Source organism: Crassostrea angulata, chromosome 10, assembly GCF_025612915.1.
Source record: "Crassostrea angulata isolate pt1a10 chromosome 10, ASM2561291v2, whole genome shotgun sequence".
Taxonomy (NCBI): Eukaryota; Metazoa; Mollusca; class Bivalvia; order Ostreida; family Ostreidae; genus Magallana; species Magallana angulata.
In genome coordinates this window covers 18776161-18796243 of record NC_069120.1, presented here as the reverse complement: position 1 = coordinate 18796243, position 20083 = coordinate 18776161, and the positions used below count along the sequence as shown (strand labels likewise).

General features: G+C 32.9%; 1 protein-coding gene across 5 annotated transcripts in view; it reads left to right on the top strand.

Moving 5' to 3' along the window:
- LOC128165866 (transient receptor potential cation channel subfamily M member-like 2) overlaps nucleotides 1–20083 on the top strand; it is a 30216-nt gene that overhangs the window by 1859 nt on the left and 8274 nt on the right. For 2 of the 5 annotated variants that reach the window (XM_052830771.1, XM_052830772.1), the window contains exons 3-25: nucleotides 410–480; nucleotides 1311–1455; nucleotides 1857–2037; nucleotides 2417–2580; nucleotides 2935–2958; nucleotides 3597–3816; nucleotides 4295–4324; nucleotides 5083–5248; nucleotides 5646–5802; nucleotides 5900–5972; nucleotides 6225–6331; nucleotides 6743–6766; nucleotides 9036–9170; nucleotides 9435–9497; nucleotides 12488–12614; nucleotides 12937–13014; nucleotides 13120–13272; nucleotides 13972–14071; nucleotides 14506–14731; nucleotides 15913–16257; nucleotides 16440–16583; nucleotides 18198–18452; nucleotides 19577–19751. In XM_052830771.1, coding sequence (XP_052686731.1) covers nucleotides 410–480; nucleotides 1311–1455; nucleotides 1857–2037; nucleotides 2417–2580; nucleotides 2935–2958; nucleotides 3597–3816; nucleotides 4295–4324; nucleotides 5083–5248; nucleotides 5646–5802; nucleotides 5900–5972; nucleotides 6225–6331; nucleotides 6743–6766; nucleotides 9036–9170; nucleotides 9435–9497; nucleotides 12488–12614; nucleotides 12937–13014; nucleotides 13120–13272; nucleotides 13972–14071; nucleotides 14506–14731; nucleotides 15913–16257; nucleotides 16440–16583; nucleotides 18198–18452; nucleotides 19577–19751 — 3163 coding nt within the window. The remainder of the gene's footprint in view (nucleotides 1–409; nucleotides 481–1310; nucleotides 1456–1856; nucleotides 2038–2416; nucleotides 2581–2934; nucleotides 2959–3596; nucleotides 3817–4294; nucleotides 4325–5082; nucleotides 5249–5645; nucleotides 5803–5899; nucleotides 5973–6224; nucleotides 6332–6742; nucleotides 6767–9035; nucleotides 9171–9434; nucleotides 9498–12487; nucleotides 12615–12936; nucleotides 13015–13119; nucleotides 13273–13971; nucleotides 14072–14505; nucleotides 14732–15912; nucleotides 16258–16439; nucleotides 16584–18197; nucleotides 18453–19576; nucleotides 19752–20083) is intronic. The other 3 variants (XM_052830774.1, XM_052830775.1, XM_052830773.1) reach the window with 3 other exon arrangements.

Below are 20083 nucleotides of genomic sequence, written 5' to 3'. Positions count from 1 at the left end.
TATGAACTCTTGTAATTTTCTTAAATGTATCTATACTTCTTGTACAGAATAATTTGTATTTGATATGGTTTATGAAAAAATAAATCCCTGCCTTTAAAGCTTTTTCTTTTCCATGCAGTGGTAAACAACAAAACTTCTTAACTTTTGATGGGAAATAATACCAAAGAGTAATTATTTAGCTAAAATGTTTCAAAAAACTATAAACATAATGACAACAAAGGGTAGACTAATCTACAGAAGTATATGTACAGGTATACAAACATGTTTGTTCATAGAATTAAGTGGTTAAAACATGTATATTGATATTATTTATATACAAAACTGACTTAGAAGGGAATTTTGTTAATTTGTGCAATTATTAATATTGTAGATTATTATATAGTATTGTTTGTGTTCTGTCTTTTTGCAGAGATCTCTAAGGGATTTTGTGATTAAGAACAAAATTATGATAAGAATTCCTTTGAAAGAAGATGAATTAGAGTAAGTATGGCTCTCTGAATGAAGGAATGTATGAAATGTGAATGACTTATTTTTTTTTAGAATGATAAAATAATATTAGATCTATGTTTAAACTAAATATAAGCATTCAATTAACTTAAAGTTTAATATAGCTGCAGGTCTATAGCTTGCGGTCTGAAAATTTAGATTGACGACCTGGGAGCTACAGTGCTGCCCAGAGTAAAAACTGCAATTTACGACACACAAAAAAATGCTCTAATTTGGGACTGATGAAATTTTTTTTCCGATCACATGCTGCACAAGTGTTTGATTCCAAAAAATTCCACATACATTTTACTACAGATATCATCACCGAACTTGCCTCTGATATTCTTTTAAACAATGTCACCAGCCCTGAAAAGTGAAGAGGTGCACTTTGTTTATACATGTAAAAATGGCGACTCTAGATTTCAACGTGAATTTAACATACTTCATTTTTCAAGTTTGGTTAGCATGTTTGTGGCTAGTTAGGAGATGATATCAGTTTTAAACTACCTAGTTAAGAATTTAATGGTACTATTTTTTCTCCAGAGGATTTGTGTGTACAAAAGGTTATATATAGTCTGTCCAAAACTAGCACAATTTTATGAGAGCCATAAGTTTTAGTGTTTTACTTTTGGAGGCACTGTAGCTCCCATGTTGTCCATCCAATTTTTTTCAGACAACTGCGGTAGACCTGCACCTAAGTTTAATATGCATACTGATTTCTCTGATAGTTTTCATTAAAACCGGCTGGCACAAGTAGCCAGGGTGTTTTACTGTTACATTTTTCATAGCATAGCAAGTAAATGACTTGTTATTTGTTGTTTTAGAAGTTCATTGAGAAAACATCATATTCATCTCCACAAGCCAACAAAACAAGTGTGGCATTATCACACACATACCAAGCAGGAGCCCTCAGATTCTTTTGGATTGATTAATTTCAAAGGATTTGGAAGTGAAATTGATGCCTCCCCAGTAAGTAAATGCCTCTCTTGTCACTTGTCGCTAATGTTATCCCAGGGGTTTCTAATTGACACCCTCCCCCCCCCCCCCCTCTCTCTCCATGCACATGAATTCACAAAAATTTAAGATACTGTATTGACTAACAATCAGAAAAGAAAAGGTCACTTTCTAAAGTATTTTGCCCTATGTAAAGTAAACTTTCAGAGTTAATGCATCTAGGAATAAAGTTTATAAAATCTTGTAACCATAGTTCAGAAGCTGATTTCCAGACTATTTTTTTTATTTCCCATTTGGGTGAAAATTTGGAAGTTTTATACGCACGTCCACTCTTTTGTACATCTAAATCCTACCTTTTTGACAAATAAATTTTTGTGCTTCATGTTTTATTTCTAAATGAAATATGTTTTTTTTAGTACCTTCGTTGTGCGCCAGACACCAAAGCTGACATTGTCTGGGATATGATGATTAATCAGTGGCATCTGGAGCCACCACAGCTAATCATCTCAGTCACCGGTGGTGCTCAACGGTTTGACCTGAAGCGCAAAATGCAGGAGACATTTAAAAGAGGTCTGATGAATGCAGCAACATCAACATGTAAGATTTTACCTTTCACAAATATCAATTTGAAAATTTAAACAGTATTTGATAAGATTACATGAATTGTGTAAGTTATTGAATTATGGGTTTGGCAGAGGCACAACTTTTAACACACCTCTTCCTGCAAATTTTTGTTTGTGTGTAATGATGGTGATGTAAATAGTTTGAGATATGTAAATTTGCTTCTCTTTATGGATATTTGATACATATTACATGCATTTCAAAATTAGTTCTTGTTTTATGGTGTTGTTCCCTCTGTAGATGGAGAAAACGAGCTTCAAAATTTGAACCATCTTAATGATACTGAATAAACGGTAGTTAAATACTAACAATGTTTATGAACATTTTCAGATAACATTATCTTTCTTTGTGACAGGTGCTTGGATCATCACTGGAGGGACAAGAACAGGGGTGATGGAATTTGTGGGGGATGCTGTCAAGGACCACATCATCACGTCGGGCCGTAAGAATGATGTGGTGGTACTAGGGGTGGCTACTTGGGGATGTGTGGCCAATAGACAAGCTCTGGACGGGGAGGAGGTAGGAACAAGATTTTGTTTATAAAAAATTATATTGTAAAAGTGATTTTTTTATGCATGGAAAAAATTTACACTTGTTATGCGGTAAGCTTAAGATACCGGTAGTGTTAAATACCCTTGCAAGTATGGTAAAAAAAATCAAACTTCAGTGTTGTAAATCACGCATCCAAGTATTTAATACCTACGCGTATTTTTTGACCACGGAAAATGTGTACTTAACCACCATTGTGAATAACTACTTTTAGAGTACTGGTATACTGTACAGAATACAAGTTTGTTTTGATTCTTAATTTGTCAACATTTTATTTTGCTATTGGAAGACTATTTTCATTCATTTGATACAATTATAATACAGCAGAGAAATCTTAAAGATAACGGGGTAAGGATTTGTTAATCAATTTAACTTATCGAGATTGAAAAAAAGAGCTGTGCAGTGATTCTAGCTTAGAACAGATATTTCATGCATAATCATTCATCTGATTCAGCCATTTTTGATTCAAGTTAAACATTGTATCTTAATTAATTGGTTTTCATGCTTTAAAAAAAAGAAGATACAGAAAAAATTATAACTCAGTGGATTGAGGGATTTATATACATGTATCTTTGCATCAAGGACAGCAAAAATGCCAATCTTTTTTTTAAAATAAAGATAAGGTGTGTTTTCATTGCTCTTTTTGTGCTTGAACATTTTTGCAATTTTTTACAACATTGCAGTAGTGTGCTTGTAAATCTATTAAAGGGTTTGTTTTAATGTTAAAGTGGCATATATGTTTTAATTACTGATACGAAATGGAAAGAAATCTTGTATATGTGTTTTATTGTAGTTTTTTATGAATCCATTATTTTTAAAAAAGTTTTATTTTTATATAATTATAAATCAACAAAGCTTTAAATTCAATCAAAACTTAAAAGGCAATAATTCTTACTAATTAATGGTATGCACAGAATTAATATGTTATATTTTGAAGATCTTGTTTTGGCAATAAAGAATACTGAAAAGGTAATGTGTTTCTTCAGGGCCAGAAAAATGGCTTATTCCCAGCAGTGTACTCCAAAACGGATGTGATGGAGGCTCAGTTAGCATGCTCAAGGAATGTACCTCTGGATGAGAACCACTCTCACTTCATTCTGATCGACGATGGCTCAGAAAACAAATTTGGTGGAGAAATAGAGTTCAGAACTAGTCTGGAGAAGTACATCTCAGAGCAGAGTGTGGACCCTGATGACAAGGAGTCCTGTAAGTGGTTTTTATGTGTTGGACCACTAATTCATTGTCAATGTACTGTTAACCAACTTTTATTATGCGACTTTTTTTCGCAATTTACTGGAGGTAAACTAGTTCATGGTGAAAAATTGTAGAGTACGTGGAAAAAATAAACCAGAGACATTCGATGAATGGTTCACAGCAAGTAATATTTGCAAAAGCCAGTGAAGCTAATAAGAGTTGGCTTACAGTATATGTTGTACATGAAAATATTCCTATATTGTATTTAGTAGCTCCATCTATAAAATACATTTATTCATACTACTGGTAGTTTCCTATTCTGTGATTTTCGACTCCACCAGAGACTTGGATATCAGTACTTCATTTGGTAGACCTTTGAATTGGTATCAAATCTGTGCCTTGTAAGAATGAAAATCTGTATAGTGTTTTACCATCCATATACTGATCATCAAATGGAGGACATGAATTTGTTACTTTACTGATTTTACAGATCTATGTTCTAATAATAATGATGATAAAAGTAAGTTGTCCAAATTTTTATGGCTCTCAAACTGAGTCTTGTTTATAAAACTATTGATAACACATCCACTTCATTTGCCACAAATCAATGATTTTATAGTACATGTACTTACCTCAGTGAAGCTGTTTTGAAATTTTATTGAAACCCATGATCAGATTATCAAGATATGAGACTTGATTCACTTTAATAATTGAAATTCAATTTTGAGATGTTTCACAAAAGAGTTTGGTTATGCATAAATGCTGGCAAGAAGAGTCCTATTATGTAATCAGACACATTAATTAATATGTTTTAATTTGATTAATCAGCGTATTTGATGGTGTTGGGAGAGACACATGCATCCGTGTCATGTTAATGTTTATGTGGCACCCTCAGACAACACACAAGTTACAGTGTCCAGTAAATGTGGATTGTCGTGTACCGTATTGTTCTTTGTTCATTAACAAACTGTTTAGTGTTGAATTTTTCTCTAATATTGATGTACCATAAGTCAATCTTGACTTCATCATTGCATGAACATTTAATGTTTCTATTCAAGTCACTATCCCCATTACTTGTAAAAATGTAACTTGTAAAAATGGACTTGTTCAATTGTTTTGTTAATACCAGTAAGAAAAATGTATTCTAATAAAACTCTAATGCATATATTTATTCACCAATCAAGGGCCCTTCTGATTTAAATAAATAATTATTTTCACCAAATAAAAAAGTACCGGTACATCATTTTGATGGACAGTATTGGTAATTGACTTTTTTAGCTCTAACCATCCCGGTGATTTCTATCATCGTTGAGGGAGGAATCAACTCTATGAAGACCGTGTGGCAATCTGTGATGAGGGGGATCCCGGTGCTAGTGCTCCAGTCCTCGGGGAGAGCAGCAGACTTCATCGCTCACGGCTACAACATCACTGCCAACAAACTCAAGTCAGTGCAAAAGTATATCAAACACGCAATGAGTTATAGCGCAACACAAAATTTTGTAGGGAAAATATTTTTGATGCATTTATACAAATCAATGGGGTGTGGTCAATGTTCAACATTTTGGATGACCTTTAGAGATACTTAAATGATCGAGGGTTGTCGACAAGAAGATAAGAAATGTAAAATGATTAGCTCAAATTGAGACCATGTCCTTTTCATGAATTCTAAATTAGATTGAGCAAAGATTAAAATGGTGAAATAATCTTAAACTGTTGCTTCACAAAAAGCAAAAAGTTTCTTTGTTAACATTTAAGAAAATTTCATACCTTGAATTGGTGATATTTTTTTTGGGGGGGGGGGGAGGCTTGGTAAATGTTTTAATTTATTTTTCTGTCTTTAGTGAAGAAAAAAGCTACTTCCCTAAAACTTTTAATGATGAAATGGAGATGTTAGCCAACAGAGTTTTTGAGTGGAAGGAAAAAGATTTGCCCAGAAAGCCAGCATTGGTGGCCAACTGTTTAAAACAACTTAGAGAGGCTTTAGAACATAGAGAAATGGTGGGTATACAAGGCTCTGTAACAGCTTGCTCGAAATCCAGATCTTTCAGAGAATTTGATTTAGAATATTTACTGTATGTAGTTTCTTTGATTTTAGTTGACAGTGTTTGATTTGAATGACAATGAAACAAAAGAGTTTGACAGAGCCATCTTGTACGCCCTGTTAAAAGGTAAATACATGTATTGCAGTAACTAAACGTCAAAATGAATTTTATTGGACTGAATCAGATAAGCATTTTTATTTATTGAATAAGAGAACTTTACCATATCGATAAAGTCAGAACAGATTTAAGACCATTTACCAAAACTGTATCGTGAAGCTGGTCATTATGTTTTGGTATTCACTAGTATCAGATTAAACCAAATGCAAGGCATGGTACATTTACATGGACATGTACTAAGGTATCATATTAAACTTACAGCCAACAGATCTAACACGAACGCCCAGCTGAGTCTGGCCCTGGCCTGGGACAGGTCAGACATTGCCAAGAATGAGATCTTCACAGCCTCGAACAAGACCAACTATCAGGTAATACTATCATCATCAATGCATTCCCATCAATGTTTGACTTGTAATTGATGCAAGTCTCAAGTATAGAATTTATTAAGTTGTGCATGTATACAATTGAAAAAAAATGGTTTGTTGCAATTTAACAGGTACTTTTAAGGACCATTCTGTGTACATACACCTGTGCTTACTATTAAAGTTAACAATTGATACAAAATTGTACATGAATATACAAAATGTAGTTTTAAGAAAGTGATGAAAAGAAAAATGTATATTGCATCGCCAGCCAGTGAAATAAGATGTGATTATTTAAAATGCATATACATGTATATGGTAATTTTATTGCATGTTTGAATAGTAAGAATACAGTCTTTATTTTCCAATTGATGGCCACTAAAATTATCCTGAACATTTTGAGTCTTATGATTACAGAGGAAATCAAGTAAAATGTACAAAGTAAGTCAAAACACAGCTGGATTAGTCAATGCTCTTTATAGTGTTGGCTGTGCATTTACTTACATATAACAGAGGCTTATAGATGTGCTATACATGTACATCTTTCATTATTTCCCTTTTAAGAACTTTTAAGCTGATTTTATTTTGTCAACATTTCCTAGCTTTAAATTAACTTATTATAGCATTTCCAGAGGGTTGATATTTCAAAGAAATAATCCTTTTAATTTAGTTTAATTTGTTTATGAAGTCGCAGAAGCTCTAATTTAAAGATAATTTACTTGATGTTAATTGCTAGACCCGTGTAAACTTAGAATTTATAAAAGAAAATGTACCGATATAAGGAATAAGGAATCATTCTTTGAGTATTATGAGGTAATAATTTCGGTGGGGGCGTGATCAAATCCAATAAAGCCCGAAGGGCTTTGTGATAGATTTGATCACACCCCGTCCGAAATTATCACCTCATAATATTCAAAGAATGATTCCTTATTACTTATATTTATTTAATTTTAAGCCATCGTACGATTAAATATAAAAATATAAATAAGCAAACCCCGCTGGCGCCTCAATTTGGCGTCATTTGTATTATGGGTTTTATAGTACAAAATCGATACTTAGTGTTATCACAGGCAAAGACACTGGAAAATGTAAATATACATGTTTATTTACTCAATTCTTTCACTATGTTTTCCACAAACAGAGGCAAGATTATATTTACCAGTAATCTTTATTTATATAGTATTCTGTATCCACATTGCAAGCAAGATATTGACTTAAAAAAGCAGATTACCTAATATATGGCAAAGATGTCATTATATTCGTATTGTACCATCTCTTTACATGGCAAAATTCATCAAAACATAGGAATCTGGACTGAGGAGATTCATATCATCTTCTTGAATTTGTACTTAAATATGTTTTATACCTGCTTTTCCAGTCATGCTTAGTGTCATTTTTTTTAAATGCATGTTTATTTTATTAATTGGGAGATGTTACAGGTTCCTCACATAAAAAATATTTCCTGACCTGTTCTATAATGATTAATAATTAAAGGTTCATCACAGTCGCCGTTTTGAATTTTTAGTCCTGCTCATCTGCCATGATTTTCTAACCAATATTCATGCAATGTTAATAGGTACAAAAATATCTCTTTTCCACTTACTGCTTATGTTTGTATTCTTCTGCATTATCCATATGAATGAACAAAACAACCATTCCTTTTGTTAAAAATTGTGCTTCAAATTCATCTATTGCTTCTCATATGATAAAACCAGAAATGAACCTTGTTATTTTTATAGTACAATCTTTTAAGGATAATCTCTTAATTAAAAAAAAACAGTGGGTTATATATAGGATCTCTCATGACTTGCGATGGTATATGATTTTTATCCAACTCGTGTATTTTCTATCCCTGAGCCTTGGCAAGGGGATAAAAAACACACAACGAGTTGGATAAAAATCATATACCATTGCAAGTCATGAGAGATTCTTTTTATCACATGTTTTCAACGTATTTTTTTAAAACTCAATCTTCTCTCTAAATATTGTAATTGTGAGCCGCACAACACATTCGTTATTAGACATCAACAACCTTACGCTAAAAAAAAAAGTTCCTTGAAGACTAGCAAACAAGTATTTGATTTTTTAACATATTGTTCTTAATTCGTGAAACAGCATTAAGTGATTCACATTTATGACTCTACACTTTTCAACTAAATTATTCTGTTGCTTTTTCATTTAACATCATTAATCCTCTAAAGCTAAGTATTGTTTAATTATGATGTCACGTGGCGTAAGAACACACAGTGGAATATCAAAAATTTATCCCATGAGTGATATCCACCGCATATTGAGATAAACGTGATAAATTTATTTATTCATTTATTTTGGAATTATGAAATACCATACTAGTATTAATTTGGAAGATGTTGTTTGCTACATACATAAAGGTGTTGTGATGTAATTCATGCTTAGAATTTACCCAAATTTTATCTAAAATAAGTTTCTTGTACATATGCTAGAGTAATGCATGATCATACATGGGAAGATTACTTTAAATCAGATATTTTTGTGTCATTTTCCCCCTGCAAACCAAAGCAAAAACCAGTGGACAAAATACCTGAATTGTATTTTCACTATTTCTAAATGATTTTTGTAATCAAAGCCTTAGTTATGTTATTTTGGTCACATCTAATGTAGGAGAGGTGAAATATTTAGATAGTGCTTTACATGGTGTTTTTGTAAATTACCAGGAACTTTAATTTGATAGGAGCTGAAGCTTGATGATGCTATGATGACGGCTCTGATACAGGACCGTCTGGAGTTTGTCAAACTCTTCCTGGAGAATGGCATTGATCTATCCCAGTTTCTGGACATCCGCAATTTATGGAACCTCTACTCAAATGTAAGACTTCTGAGCTAAGGTTTTAAAGTTCTGTAAATTACGTTATCATGAAATATAATTCTACATTTATTGTCTTCGCCCTGAATTTGTGAAATGAACAGGACAGGCAAATATTTACTTTTCCAGAATGCATTCTCAACTTTATATTTTTGTATACCAATGTCTAGGGGTATTTTTTTATAGTAATTTTCGCTTCCAATGGTCTTTAAAACATGATATTTAGTAAACAAAAAACAAATTAAAGATGACTGGGTTTTTTTTCAGTGTTTTAATGACAAAACAGATGGTTCTGCACAGTTGCTAATGAACAGGATAAACTATTTAAAGGTGAGTACTGGTAGTTCACATAATGGTTACAAGTGAGGATTCAGGAAGGACATCATAGGAAACCCATGGTCAGTATGGCATGTGCGGACAGAGGGTTAGCTCATTGAAACTTTTCTCTTTTTCATGATTATTCTAAATTTATCATATGAATGGGAAAGCCAAACTCATTAGTTTTTGGAAGTATGAAAATCATTTTGTGAAACATGTTTGCTAGATGCATGTGGAAGCATCAACAAAATTGGTGATATTACCTCAGATTAGAGTATGGTAATTATTCATAATAACGAGCAAAGTTCAATAATTTGAACTGACTGGTTTTTCAATGAATGAAGGAAGGGGATGTACTATGTAGTATTATGCAACCAAATTTTACATACTTATAATTATGTGCTTGATGTAACAAATTGATACTGAATGCTGCAAGCAGATCAATTTAATGTTTTTCATTATGGTCACATTTTTTTTATAAGACATTTTATGCATATAAAGAAATTCATAGTATTTATGGTTTTCTTTATGTTTTGATATAATCAGGGAAAGATAAAGGTACTTGTAAATGTTATCCAAATTTTTGTGGTTCTGTAACACTTGTAATAAATCTTGTTTTAAATAAAACTCATCACATTGCATTGACTTAAAAATCTATGTTTGTAACTGACAACCTTAAAGGAGGCTGATTTGGGTTTTTTTGCGGAAAAACTAAGCCAAAAAACAAAACTCTTTATTTTTTAACTATATGTCATTTAAACCAACTCTAGTTAATTTGCAAAGTTTTCAGAAAATCGACCGTCTGGGTTCTTTTTAGGAACCATTTCAAAATAGAGGTACATTTACTATAGTAATAAAAAGCAAACTGTCATTTTTTGCACTTTGAAGCCGATTAAAAAAATATTACAATAGCTTTTTTTCTCAAGTTGTTGTATATGATTAGAATATAATTTCCTACCTTATATGTAAAAGATACTATATTTTACCGTCTGGTTTTTAGTGGGGGCCATTTCAAAATATTAAAATGCACCAAATTTTGCTATATATTTGGAGCATTATGCATGAAGATTGGTATAATGGATTCCTTCAAAAACTAAGGAAAATGTCCTCAAGGATAGCATCATTCTGTGTATAAAATTTCAATGGTGTAAAATTTTTACCTGTTCATTTATGTTATTTCCTATAACGTTCTCCAACAAAGTTTCATTTTGTTGTAACATCATAAAAGCGCAATAGTAACGCTCCCCTACCGCATAATGGAAAAATCGTTTAAAAAATAAAAATTTCCTCTAAAAATCTAAATATTTTAATCTGTATTTTGTTTATTGTGTTCAATTTTCTAAATGATATCGAAAAAAAATTCATCAGAAGTATTAATCCACTGTATTATTATACTAGAATGCGCAAAAACATGTACAATGAAAACTAAAGTTGGCCTCCTTAAATTTAGCAATATTCTTACCAAATTTATCTGTTGAATTGAGTTTTGTGTTTTTCAAGTGTTATATACATGCATAATGATATCCAACATAGATTGAGATAGAATTATAAATTGATAACGAGTAAAGCGAGCTTTATCGGTAAGGCATGAATAGAAAATTCAGACAACTTGCACTTTCATTCAACAGATTTTTTTTGGCGTCAGTTACTCGACCCAGTAATGCCATGGTTTTTATTGGTCTAGTAGTTCCCTGTAAATATGGTTTCCCATTTCACACTCTCACAAGAACAAGCAAAATAAAAAAGAATTAAGACTATGTACATACATGCATTGTATATATACTGGTGACACAACGTTGATTCCATTACATAAGATTAACGGAGTTATCGCCCTTTAACCCCTGTTCACTTTCAAATACAATCGTCACAGTAACTTTCTTGCACATTTGATCTGACAAAATTTTTCGTGTTAATTTCAATCCACAATGCAATTCCAAATATTCCAAATGGCGTTCTCACTGTCTCCCAAGAATCAAAGTAAAACTTTTGAGAACCAGATAAAATGTGTAATTGCAAGAATGTCATGCATTTTAGGTGTATAAAGCATTTTACCATGCATAGTTTCAATAATCAGGGCCAGACGACACAAAACCAACGTGAACTTTGACGTCACAATTACTTTTCATGAAGCCCAAAGGGCTTTATGATAGATTTGATAGCCCTGACCGAAATTATCACCTCATAATATTCAAAGAATGATTCCTAATTACTTATATTTATATAATTTTAAGCCATCACATAATTAGATATTTAAATATGAATAAGCAAACCCAGCTGGCACTTCAATTTGGTGTCATTTGAAGTTATGGGTTATATAGTACAAAATCGATACATAGTGTTATCACAGAGAAAGACACTTGCAAATTTAAATATTGTAAATTGATAATCAAAATCTGAAATCATCTCAAAATCACAAAAATGCTAACAAATGAGTACATTTCTTCAGAGATATGGAACAATAATTATTGTAACTTGCACTCATTTGAATGTTAACATTAAATTTAAATAGATTTAAAGCGGATTCCAGTGATTTCCGCAAATTTCGCCTTTCTCGACCTTTGATATCCGGGGCGAGGGGGGGGGGGTTGTGTTGTGAAATCATACTATTTTTTAATTAATTTATTACAACATATATGCATATTTAATCATAGGCTGCGCTCGCCCCAATGATCGCATCGTAAGACATATTATCAGTAATGATAAATAAATCTAAGTGCATAGAATTTTATGATCTTAATGACAAAATTAATGTTAATTGTAAAACCAACTTTTATGAGGGCCAAAAAGAAAAGAAGCTCTGTAGGAATCAAACTGTGCATCAGATTGTATCTCGGTCGATCAGCTCTTTTGTTTACCTTGTAAATTAGACAAATTTAGGAATTATCAATTTGATTTTGCATATTTTGTGTCTAGTAAAGATAATAGTGTAGGATTTTTAATTGGATATGACTTCATGTATACATAAAATTAATATAGTTTGTAACAATAAATTTTTTTTGTAGCAAACATGGGGTGCATATTTGTGTTGTCAAAAGGTAGAGGATACTGGAGTTGAACCTGACCTTTTAAACTACATTGGAAAGGTCATAGTTCATCTCCTTGGTGATGAGGCCATGAATATGTACTTAGGTAAGTTTTGATGTTGGTGAACATTCTAAAGTACACCAACATTTTTACAACATTACCCAAAAAAAACACACATGTATTAATTTTAGTTTGAAAGAGAGTTATAATTATTATATCTATATGAATTGTATTTTAATACATGTATTGTTAAAGAGAAAAACCATTCTGTTCTAGATCATATAACCGGTATCTCAAATTTATTAATTTTGAACATAATTATTTTAATTTTGAAAATTTTTTTAATTTACTGGTTTATCAAAGTGAAAAGTTAATGTCCACAATGAAATCTCTTTGATATCGGGTATTTTGGCTGTAATGTTGACAGGAAATGAGTTTGATGTCGTTGGTGAAGAGGTGGTGTTTGGATACATTCCAAGGAGCGAGGAGCCCTGTCACGATTACTGTAAGTATTCAGTCATTCCTAGATCAAAGTAGACATAGTTGAGAGTATTTTGTTTGTCATTTTACCATATTCTTTTTTTCGATTATTTTATTATTCATTTTATAGTGGGAAAAGGAAAGAAATTATCTAAGAAGAAATCCAAAATATTATGGCGGGGAAACCTGAAGAACCCTGCCAAGCACTTGTTTATATGGGCCGTCCTGATGAACCGCATGAGCCTTGCTAAACTCTTCTGGAGGATTGGAAGTGACCATATTGGTAGGATTTTTTCTGTCTTATGAAATGTAATAAGAAAAGGTTATTTTACTGATTACTGTGTTTTCATTAGTATTCAATTTTTGTGGGAAAAGTAAAAATCACAATGACCCTATCAATACAAAATGTTAGTTGAAATTTCACTTCGATGAACACTTGATTACCTGGAACAACTTGATAACGAAATCCACGAAAATTGGTATTCAACGAATATTGATGAAACCACAGTAGTGCTTTACGTTGAAACAAAAATTGGCTGCATCTGCACCGCAACCAGGAAAAAAGTGTGGATAATAAAAATCAATACTGTTTGGATGAACTTAAATTTACTTAAATTCAGGACAGATAATTGTGTGTTTTTTGATTTTTTCTGACTCTTTATCTAGTACTTGAAGTATGGCTCAAAATTAGTCAAATATAGGGATGAGAACTTGATATTTAGACCACCTGACCACAAGAAATTCCTACTGTAAATGTCCTCCTTTATTTAACAATACGGATCTTTTATGACTGATGTTTTAACATTTATGTGTCGTTTCTCACTGCGTTAAGATGGTCTTTTCTTGTATATATTATGCCATTTTCTTTTCTCAAAATTGTTAATAATTGAAATAAAATCATATATTTTCCCTTAATATGGAATGTAAAGTAAAAATCAAAGCCTATTGTCTCATCAATATTACATGTATCTCCATCCTTTAGGAGCTGCTTTGTTTGCTAGTTGTTTGCTGCAGAATTTGTCTAAAGTGGCTGATGATGAAGAAGAGATAGAACTCAGTCTTACATTGGAACAAAACTCTTCGTAAGTTCAGAGATAATTAATTTTTGGGTCACCTGAGTCACCTAGGTGAGCTATTGCCATTATAGAAATAGTGCCTGTTTGGGAGGGTAAAAGTTGAAATTGACACTCCAAGAAAACCATTGTCAACCGACACGAAGTTAATTTAATCTTGCTCAAATTAAAGCAAAAGAATGCTTGTAAGTTGGGGATTTGCAATTAGTTGAATTAACTGGTAAATTTCAAACTCATAGGGTAAGGTCATAGCAAAGTGTTCATCTTATTGTCCATAATTTAAGCACGGCCCTTTGAGATGGTCAGCATCTCAAACTATGTCTTGTCATGAATAAGGAAACAGTCATTTGTAATTATTTAAACTTATCATTTGTTAAAAGAAATACATTTATTGATCTTGGCTCCTTATATTGTATTTGCTATACTGGTCTGACTGATTTCAGAGAGTTTGAGAAGCTGGCCTCAGAGATCCTTAGCATTTGCTGCCTACAGAACCGCTACCTGTCCCACCAGTTGTTGGTCAGGGAACTAAGTGAGTTTGGCAACACCACCCTTTTTTGCCTGGCTGACGAAAACAACTTAATGGACTTCATGGGCCAGACCTGTTGTCAGACCAAGCTTAATGCCATCTGGAAAGGACACATGGCCCTGTACACCTCCAGTATAAAGGTAACACTTCACTGCATTTCTATTATAACTAATGTTTTCATATTTTTATACCCCCGCAAACAAAGTATTTTTTTTGGGGGGGGGCATATAGGAATCACCTTATTCGTCCATCTGTCTGTCTATGCAAAATTCGTTTCCAGTCCATATCTTTCTTATGGAGAGACATTGCGAGTTTTTACTTCACACAAAGATTGCTTATGACCTGAGGATGTGTCATGACTTTGACCCAGGGTCATTTGGGCAAGGTCAAGGTCACTGGCAGAAAAAGTCCAAAATTCTTGTCCGGTCTATATCTTTCTTATGGAGAAACATTGGAAGTTCATATTCAAACAAAGATTGCTTATGACTTGATGGTGTGTCATGACATTGACCCAAGGTCATCTGGGCAAGGTCAAGGGCACTGGCAGAAAAAGTGCATATTTCATGTCCAGTCAATATTTTTTTATGGAGAGACATTGGAAGTTCTTACTTCACATGACCTGATGGTGTGTCATGACCTTGACACAAGGTCATTTTGACAAGTTCAAAGTCATTGTTTAAAAAATGCTTAATTCTTATATGTGTCATGTCTTGCATGAATGGAAATGATTAAAAGGTAAAATTTGATACGAAGCTTGCTTGCTTGTGTAAGGTGAAATTAAATCAATTGTAACATTCTTATCCCTGCCTGCCCCACTGAAAATTGCCCGCTCAGATGTATTTTATCTTTTTTTGAAGAAAAAAAATGTGTGGAAATTTTTATTCGGTAAAAGTATCAAGCTCGGTATACCATAAATTCAAACATTTAATGGCTGCTTGACATGTGGATAATCGTGTTTGATATCATAAGAATAATTGTGTTTGATATCATACGGATACAAATGTCTTCATGCATCAACAGTTACCGTAAGTTGAAATAAAATGAAATTTAAAGAATAGAAATTGATTTGTGTTCTCATATTAGCATAAGTAATTTAATAAAAAAAAAATAGAGCAGTTGTTACTGATAGAAAATGGATGGTTAAATAGATAGCATCCATCAGTTTCTACAATTATAGCAAACTACTTGAGTTATGATTTTTTCGTAGCGGGGGGTATCAATTGTGAGCTTGCTCACAGTACCTCTAGTTAAGTTCAGTAGACTCTGACTTTGTTTATTGAATTATCATAGAGCCATTTTTAATTTCTTCATTTGTTTTCAGATTGTGGCATCCATATTAATACCTTTCCTCATACCTGCCGTAAAATTTGTGGACAAGAAAGCGATACGTGATGGATACGATGATCTAGCACCTCTTCATTCCACTGAAGAGGATTTAAAGATGGAAGAAGACGACCTTACTGCGTGCAAAGACAGCCCTGAGAAGTTAACAAGTTCAAATGGAAAGGTGGCTCCTATTCAAGATTCCAAAAAAAAGATCCTCACGAAAAAGTTTAAGACTGTCACCCTGTTTGGAGGTGGTCATGATGAGAGTGGGGGCTTGAACCTTTTCCGTGCCATTTTTTTCTTTTACACTGCACCAGTAACAAAGTTTACAACAGCAATGGTAATTTATTACTTCAATTGTACAACAACAAAATTATTTGACCATATTCTTATTTAGTTGTTTATATGATTTGTAATTACAGAGACTTGAAAACATGTCCTTGCGTCAAAATTTAAAGCAGCTGTATTTTGTAACCTTTAAAGTTTTTTTTTTAAGATGACAGATATTTTTTCTTTATACAGTTTGCCAACATTGTGTTTCTGGGGATGTTTTCCTTCTTTGTTTTGACTGACCTGCATCCCATTGGTGAGAATGGTGCCCCCTCCCTTGTGGAGATCTTCTCATGGATATACACAATCACGAGTGCAATAGAAGAAATCAGACAGGTAAAATGTAAAAAGCAGTCAGATATATTTGCATAAACAACTGTACGGTATATACATTTACTGTATCAGGGTTGGGCAGTAACTTTTCTCTACACTAGTCCAGTCAGACTAGTGCCTGTTTACTTTATATAGTTTGCAGGCAATTTTATTTGTCCATCAAAAATTCGATCAAAGTACATTTGAATTCTTTGTCTCCACATTCCAGCAATTGAATAAATATGTACAAAAAGCAAGACAAAATCAAGTGGACTTGAACCTTACAATCACAAACTGTAGCCACAGTTTTGAAATTCATAATTGAACCAACTAAGCCACATGTATGCTTGTAGAAGATACTCAAGTGAAAGCAATGTGTCAGATTAAATCTTGACCTCTGAAGTATTTATTATAAACTTTTTACTAGATCAAACATACTTAAAAGGCACAGATTAATTTTGTTAATCAAACTTACACTCAAATGTTGAACCCTGTGTATATTTATTCATTATTACTTGTAAATTAATCTGTTTGATTTAAAATCACTATATTTGTATTGTAATACTTCATGTTTTATTAACCGGGTTTTCCAATGGAAAAATCCGGTTATTGAAATGGTGAAAATGGCGGGCGGGCGGGCGGATGGCGGGCGGGCGGGCCGCTGCCAAAAGGGTACCCTCATTGTATGGATAACTCCTCCTACAGTTCTCAAGATAGGAAGTTGTTCTTTTGCAGATCAATTGTACATATATCAGAAGTGTGCATATTGCTAGGATTTTGATTTCTGATAATTTATCGAAAAAATACCAGCTTTTGAACTTAGTCATTTTTTGGCAAAATATTGCATATAGGGTACCCTCATTGTACGGATAACTCCTCCTACAGTTCTCAAGATAGGAAATTGTTCTTTTGCAGATCAATTGTACATATATCAGAGGTGTGCATATTGCTAGGATTTTGATTTCTGATAATTTATCGAAAAAATACCAGCTTTTGAACTTAGTCATTTTTTGGCAAAATATTGCATATAGGGTACCCTCATTGTACGGATAACTCCTCCTACAGTTCTCAAGATAGGAAGTTGTTCTTTTGCAGATCAATTGTACATATATCAGAGGTGTGCATATTGCTAGGATTTTGATTTCTGATAATTTATCGAAAAAATACCAGCTTTTGAACTTAGTCATTTTTTGGCAAAATATTGCATATAGGGTACCCTCATTGTACGGATAACTCCTCCTACAGTTCTCAAGATAGGAAGTTGTTCTTTTGCAGATCAATTGTACATATATCAGAGGTGTGCATATTGCTAGGATTTTGATTTCTGATAATTTATCGAAAAAATACCAGCTTTTGAACTTAGTCATTTTTTGGCAAAATGTTGCATATACATGTAGGGTACTCCATTTCACTGGATAAGGGTTGACATGGATTATGGATACAGTTTACATAAAAGAAAACCCGGTTTGCTGTCACATTGTCAGCTTTTCACTTGTCATTATCTTTGCGATCATAAAAAGTGTGTTTTTATGAACTTTAAATATTCCTTGATAGTTTTGTCTAGAAGGCTTTTTTATGTGTCTAAGTATATGTGGCTATACTGATGCTATAGTGTCTCCATTTTATTATCTGGTGTAGGTTTTAACCAGGGATCAGCGATCCGTGTGGTACAAGATTCGGAGCTGGTATGGCAGCGTGTGGAACCGCTTTGACTTCCTGATGTACCTTTTCTTTTTTACCTCGGTCATTCTGCGACTTTCGCTGTATGGGGAGGACTTTATCTGGGCCCGCATGCTGTACAGCTTGACATTGGGAATGTATTTCATCCGCTTCATGCACTTTTTCTATGCAGAGAAAAATATTGGGCCTAAAGTCATTATGATCTCTAGAATGGTAAGATTTTGCAGTGTTATGAAATATATGTAAGTAAACGCAGAACATTATTTCCTCAAGATACAAAATCTAAGGAACATGTGATGAACTTAAGGTGGTATGGGACACCTGATACTGTGGTTTCATTAATATTCAAGGGTATCAATTTTTGTGGATGAAGTGAAAATCACAGTTTCGTGGATACGTAAATTCGTGGTTAATGACCTTATCAATACAAAATGTTAATAAAAATTGCACTTCGATGAACTTTTAATTTCGTGGATCAACTAAACAACGAAAATTGGTATTCAACGAATATTGATGTAACCACAGTATTATAATCAAAATCAAATTTTACAATATTTGCACCAAAAAATTTTTTTGGAAAGGTAAAAATTACAAAAAGCCCCAGCAGGATTCGAATTCATGACTTACAGATTTGTAGTTAACATTCTAACCCATTGTGCTAAGCTGCTTTTGAACAATTTTGAGAAAGATTAGGTTTATGAAATTAAACTTGATTTTGTTGTTCATTTTGATCGGACAATACGTCACAATATGGAGGTGTTCCATACTTCCTTAAAGATTCTTTTTGTAGGTTGAGTGAAAAAAAAAATGCTCTCTAGAAAAAGTTTGAATTAAAATCTCACAAAGGTCACAGGTGATATTTTTCATTGTCTCGCGGCCGAGAATAACAGGAAAACAGCAACATTTAGTGCAATGATATAATATTCAAAATATTCTACAAATTTTCATTATCCTTGAATTTTGGTGTCTTGTGATTTTGTGAAAGGGGTAAAAGAGAATTGGTACATTTTGCATACCGCCGGTACATATCACATGTACCGTATGCAGTTAAAATATAGCCTTTAATTAAATATCAACACAAGAGTACAGCCAAATTCGTTATCTCGAACTAGATTGGACTGTTTTAAAACTTCAAGATATCAAAGTATTCAAGATATGGAGGGTAAAATACGGTAAAATAAGGGGTTGGGACTTAAAATCACCTCAATAATCCATTGTATTCAAGATATCAGTGTTCGAGATTTCAAAGTTCAACTGTATTTGGTTTCTGCTTTTTTTAAGGTCCATATACCTTGTCATGTGTGGTGACTTATAAAGACTATGTATTATTTTTGCAGTTGACTGATCTAATGTTTTTCCTGTTGATCCTGCTGGTGTTTATCCTGAGTTTTGGGGTAGCTTATCAGGCCAACTTGTACCCCAACGCTCCCCAACAGTGGACAGTTCTGAAGGATGTGTTGTACCACCCATACTGGCAGATGTATGGAGAACTGTTCCTGGAAAATAAAGAAGGTGCTTTGATTATTCTTATGATTTATTGAATACACTTTGATAGTTCCAAAAGAATTGAAGTTGTCTTTTACAAGAGATGCTGTCTTTAATATGCTGCTTTTACAAAAAGTGCAGTGTTAGAATGTAAATAGACCATGATTTTAAATTGAATAATCAGGATAAAAATTTAAATCAAAACTATTGTTTGGATTTCTGAATGCCTGGTACAATTACTGCTGTTCTATATCTCTTGCCTATCAGTTACTTTGCATATTAAAAAATTATCCAGTTTTCTTTTTAAAGAGAGACCTTTTTAAAAATATTCATTTAGTGATACAGTGGAGCCTCAGATA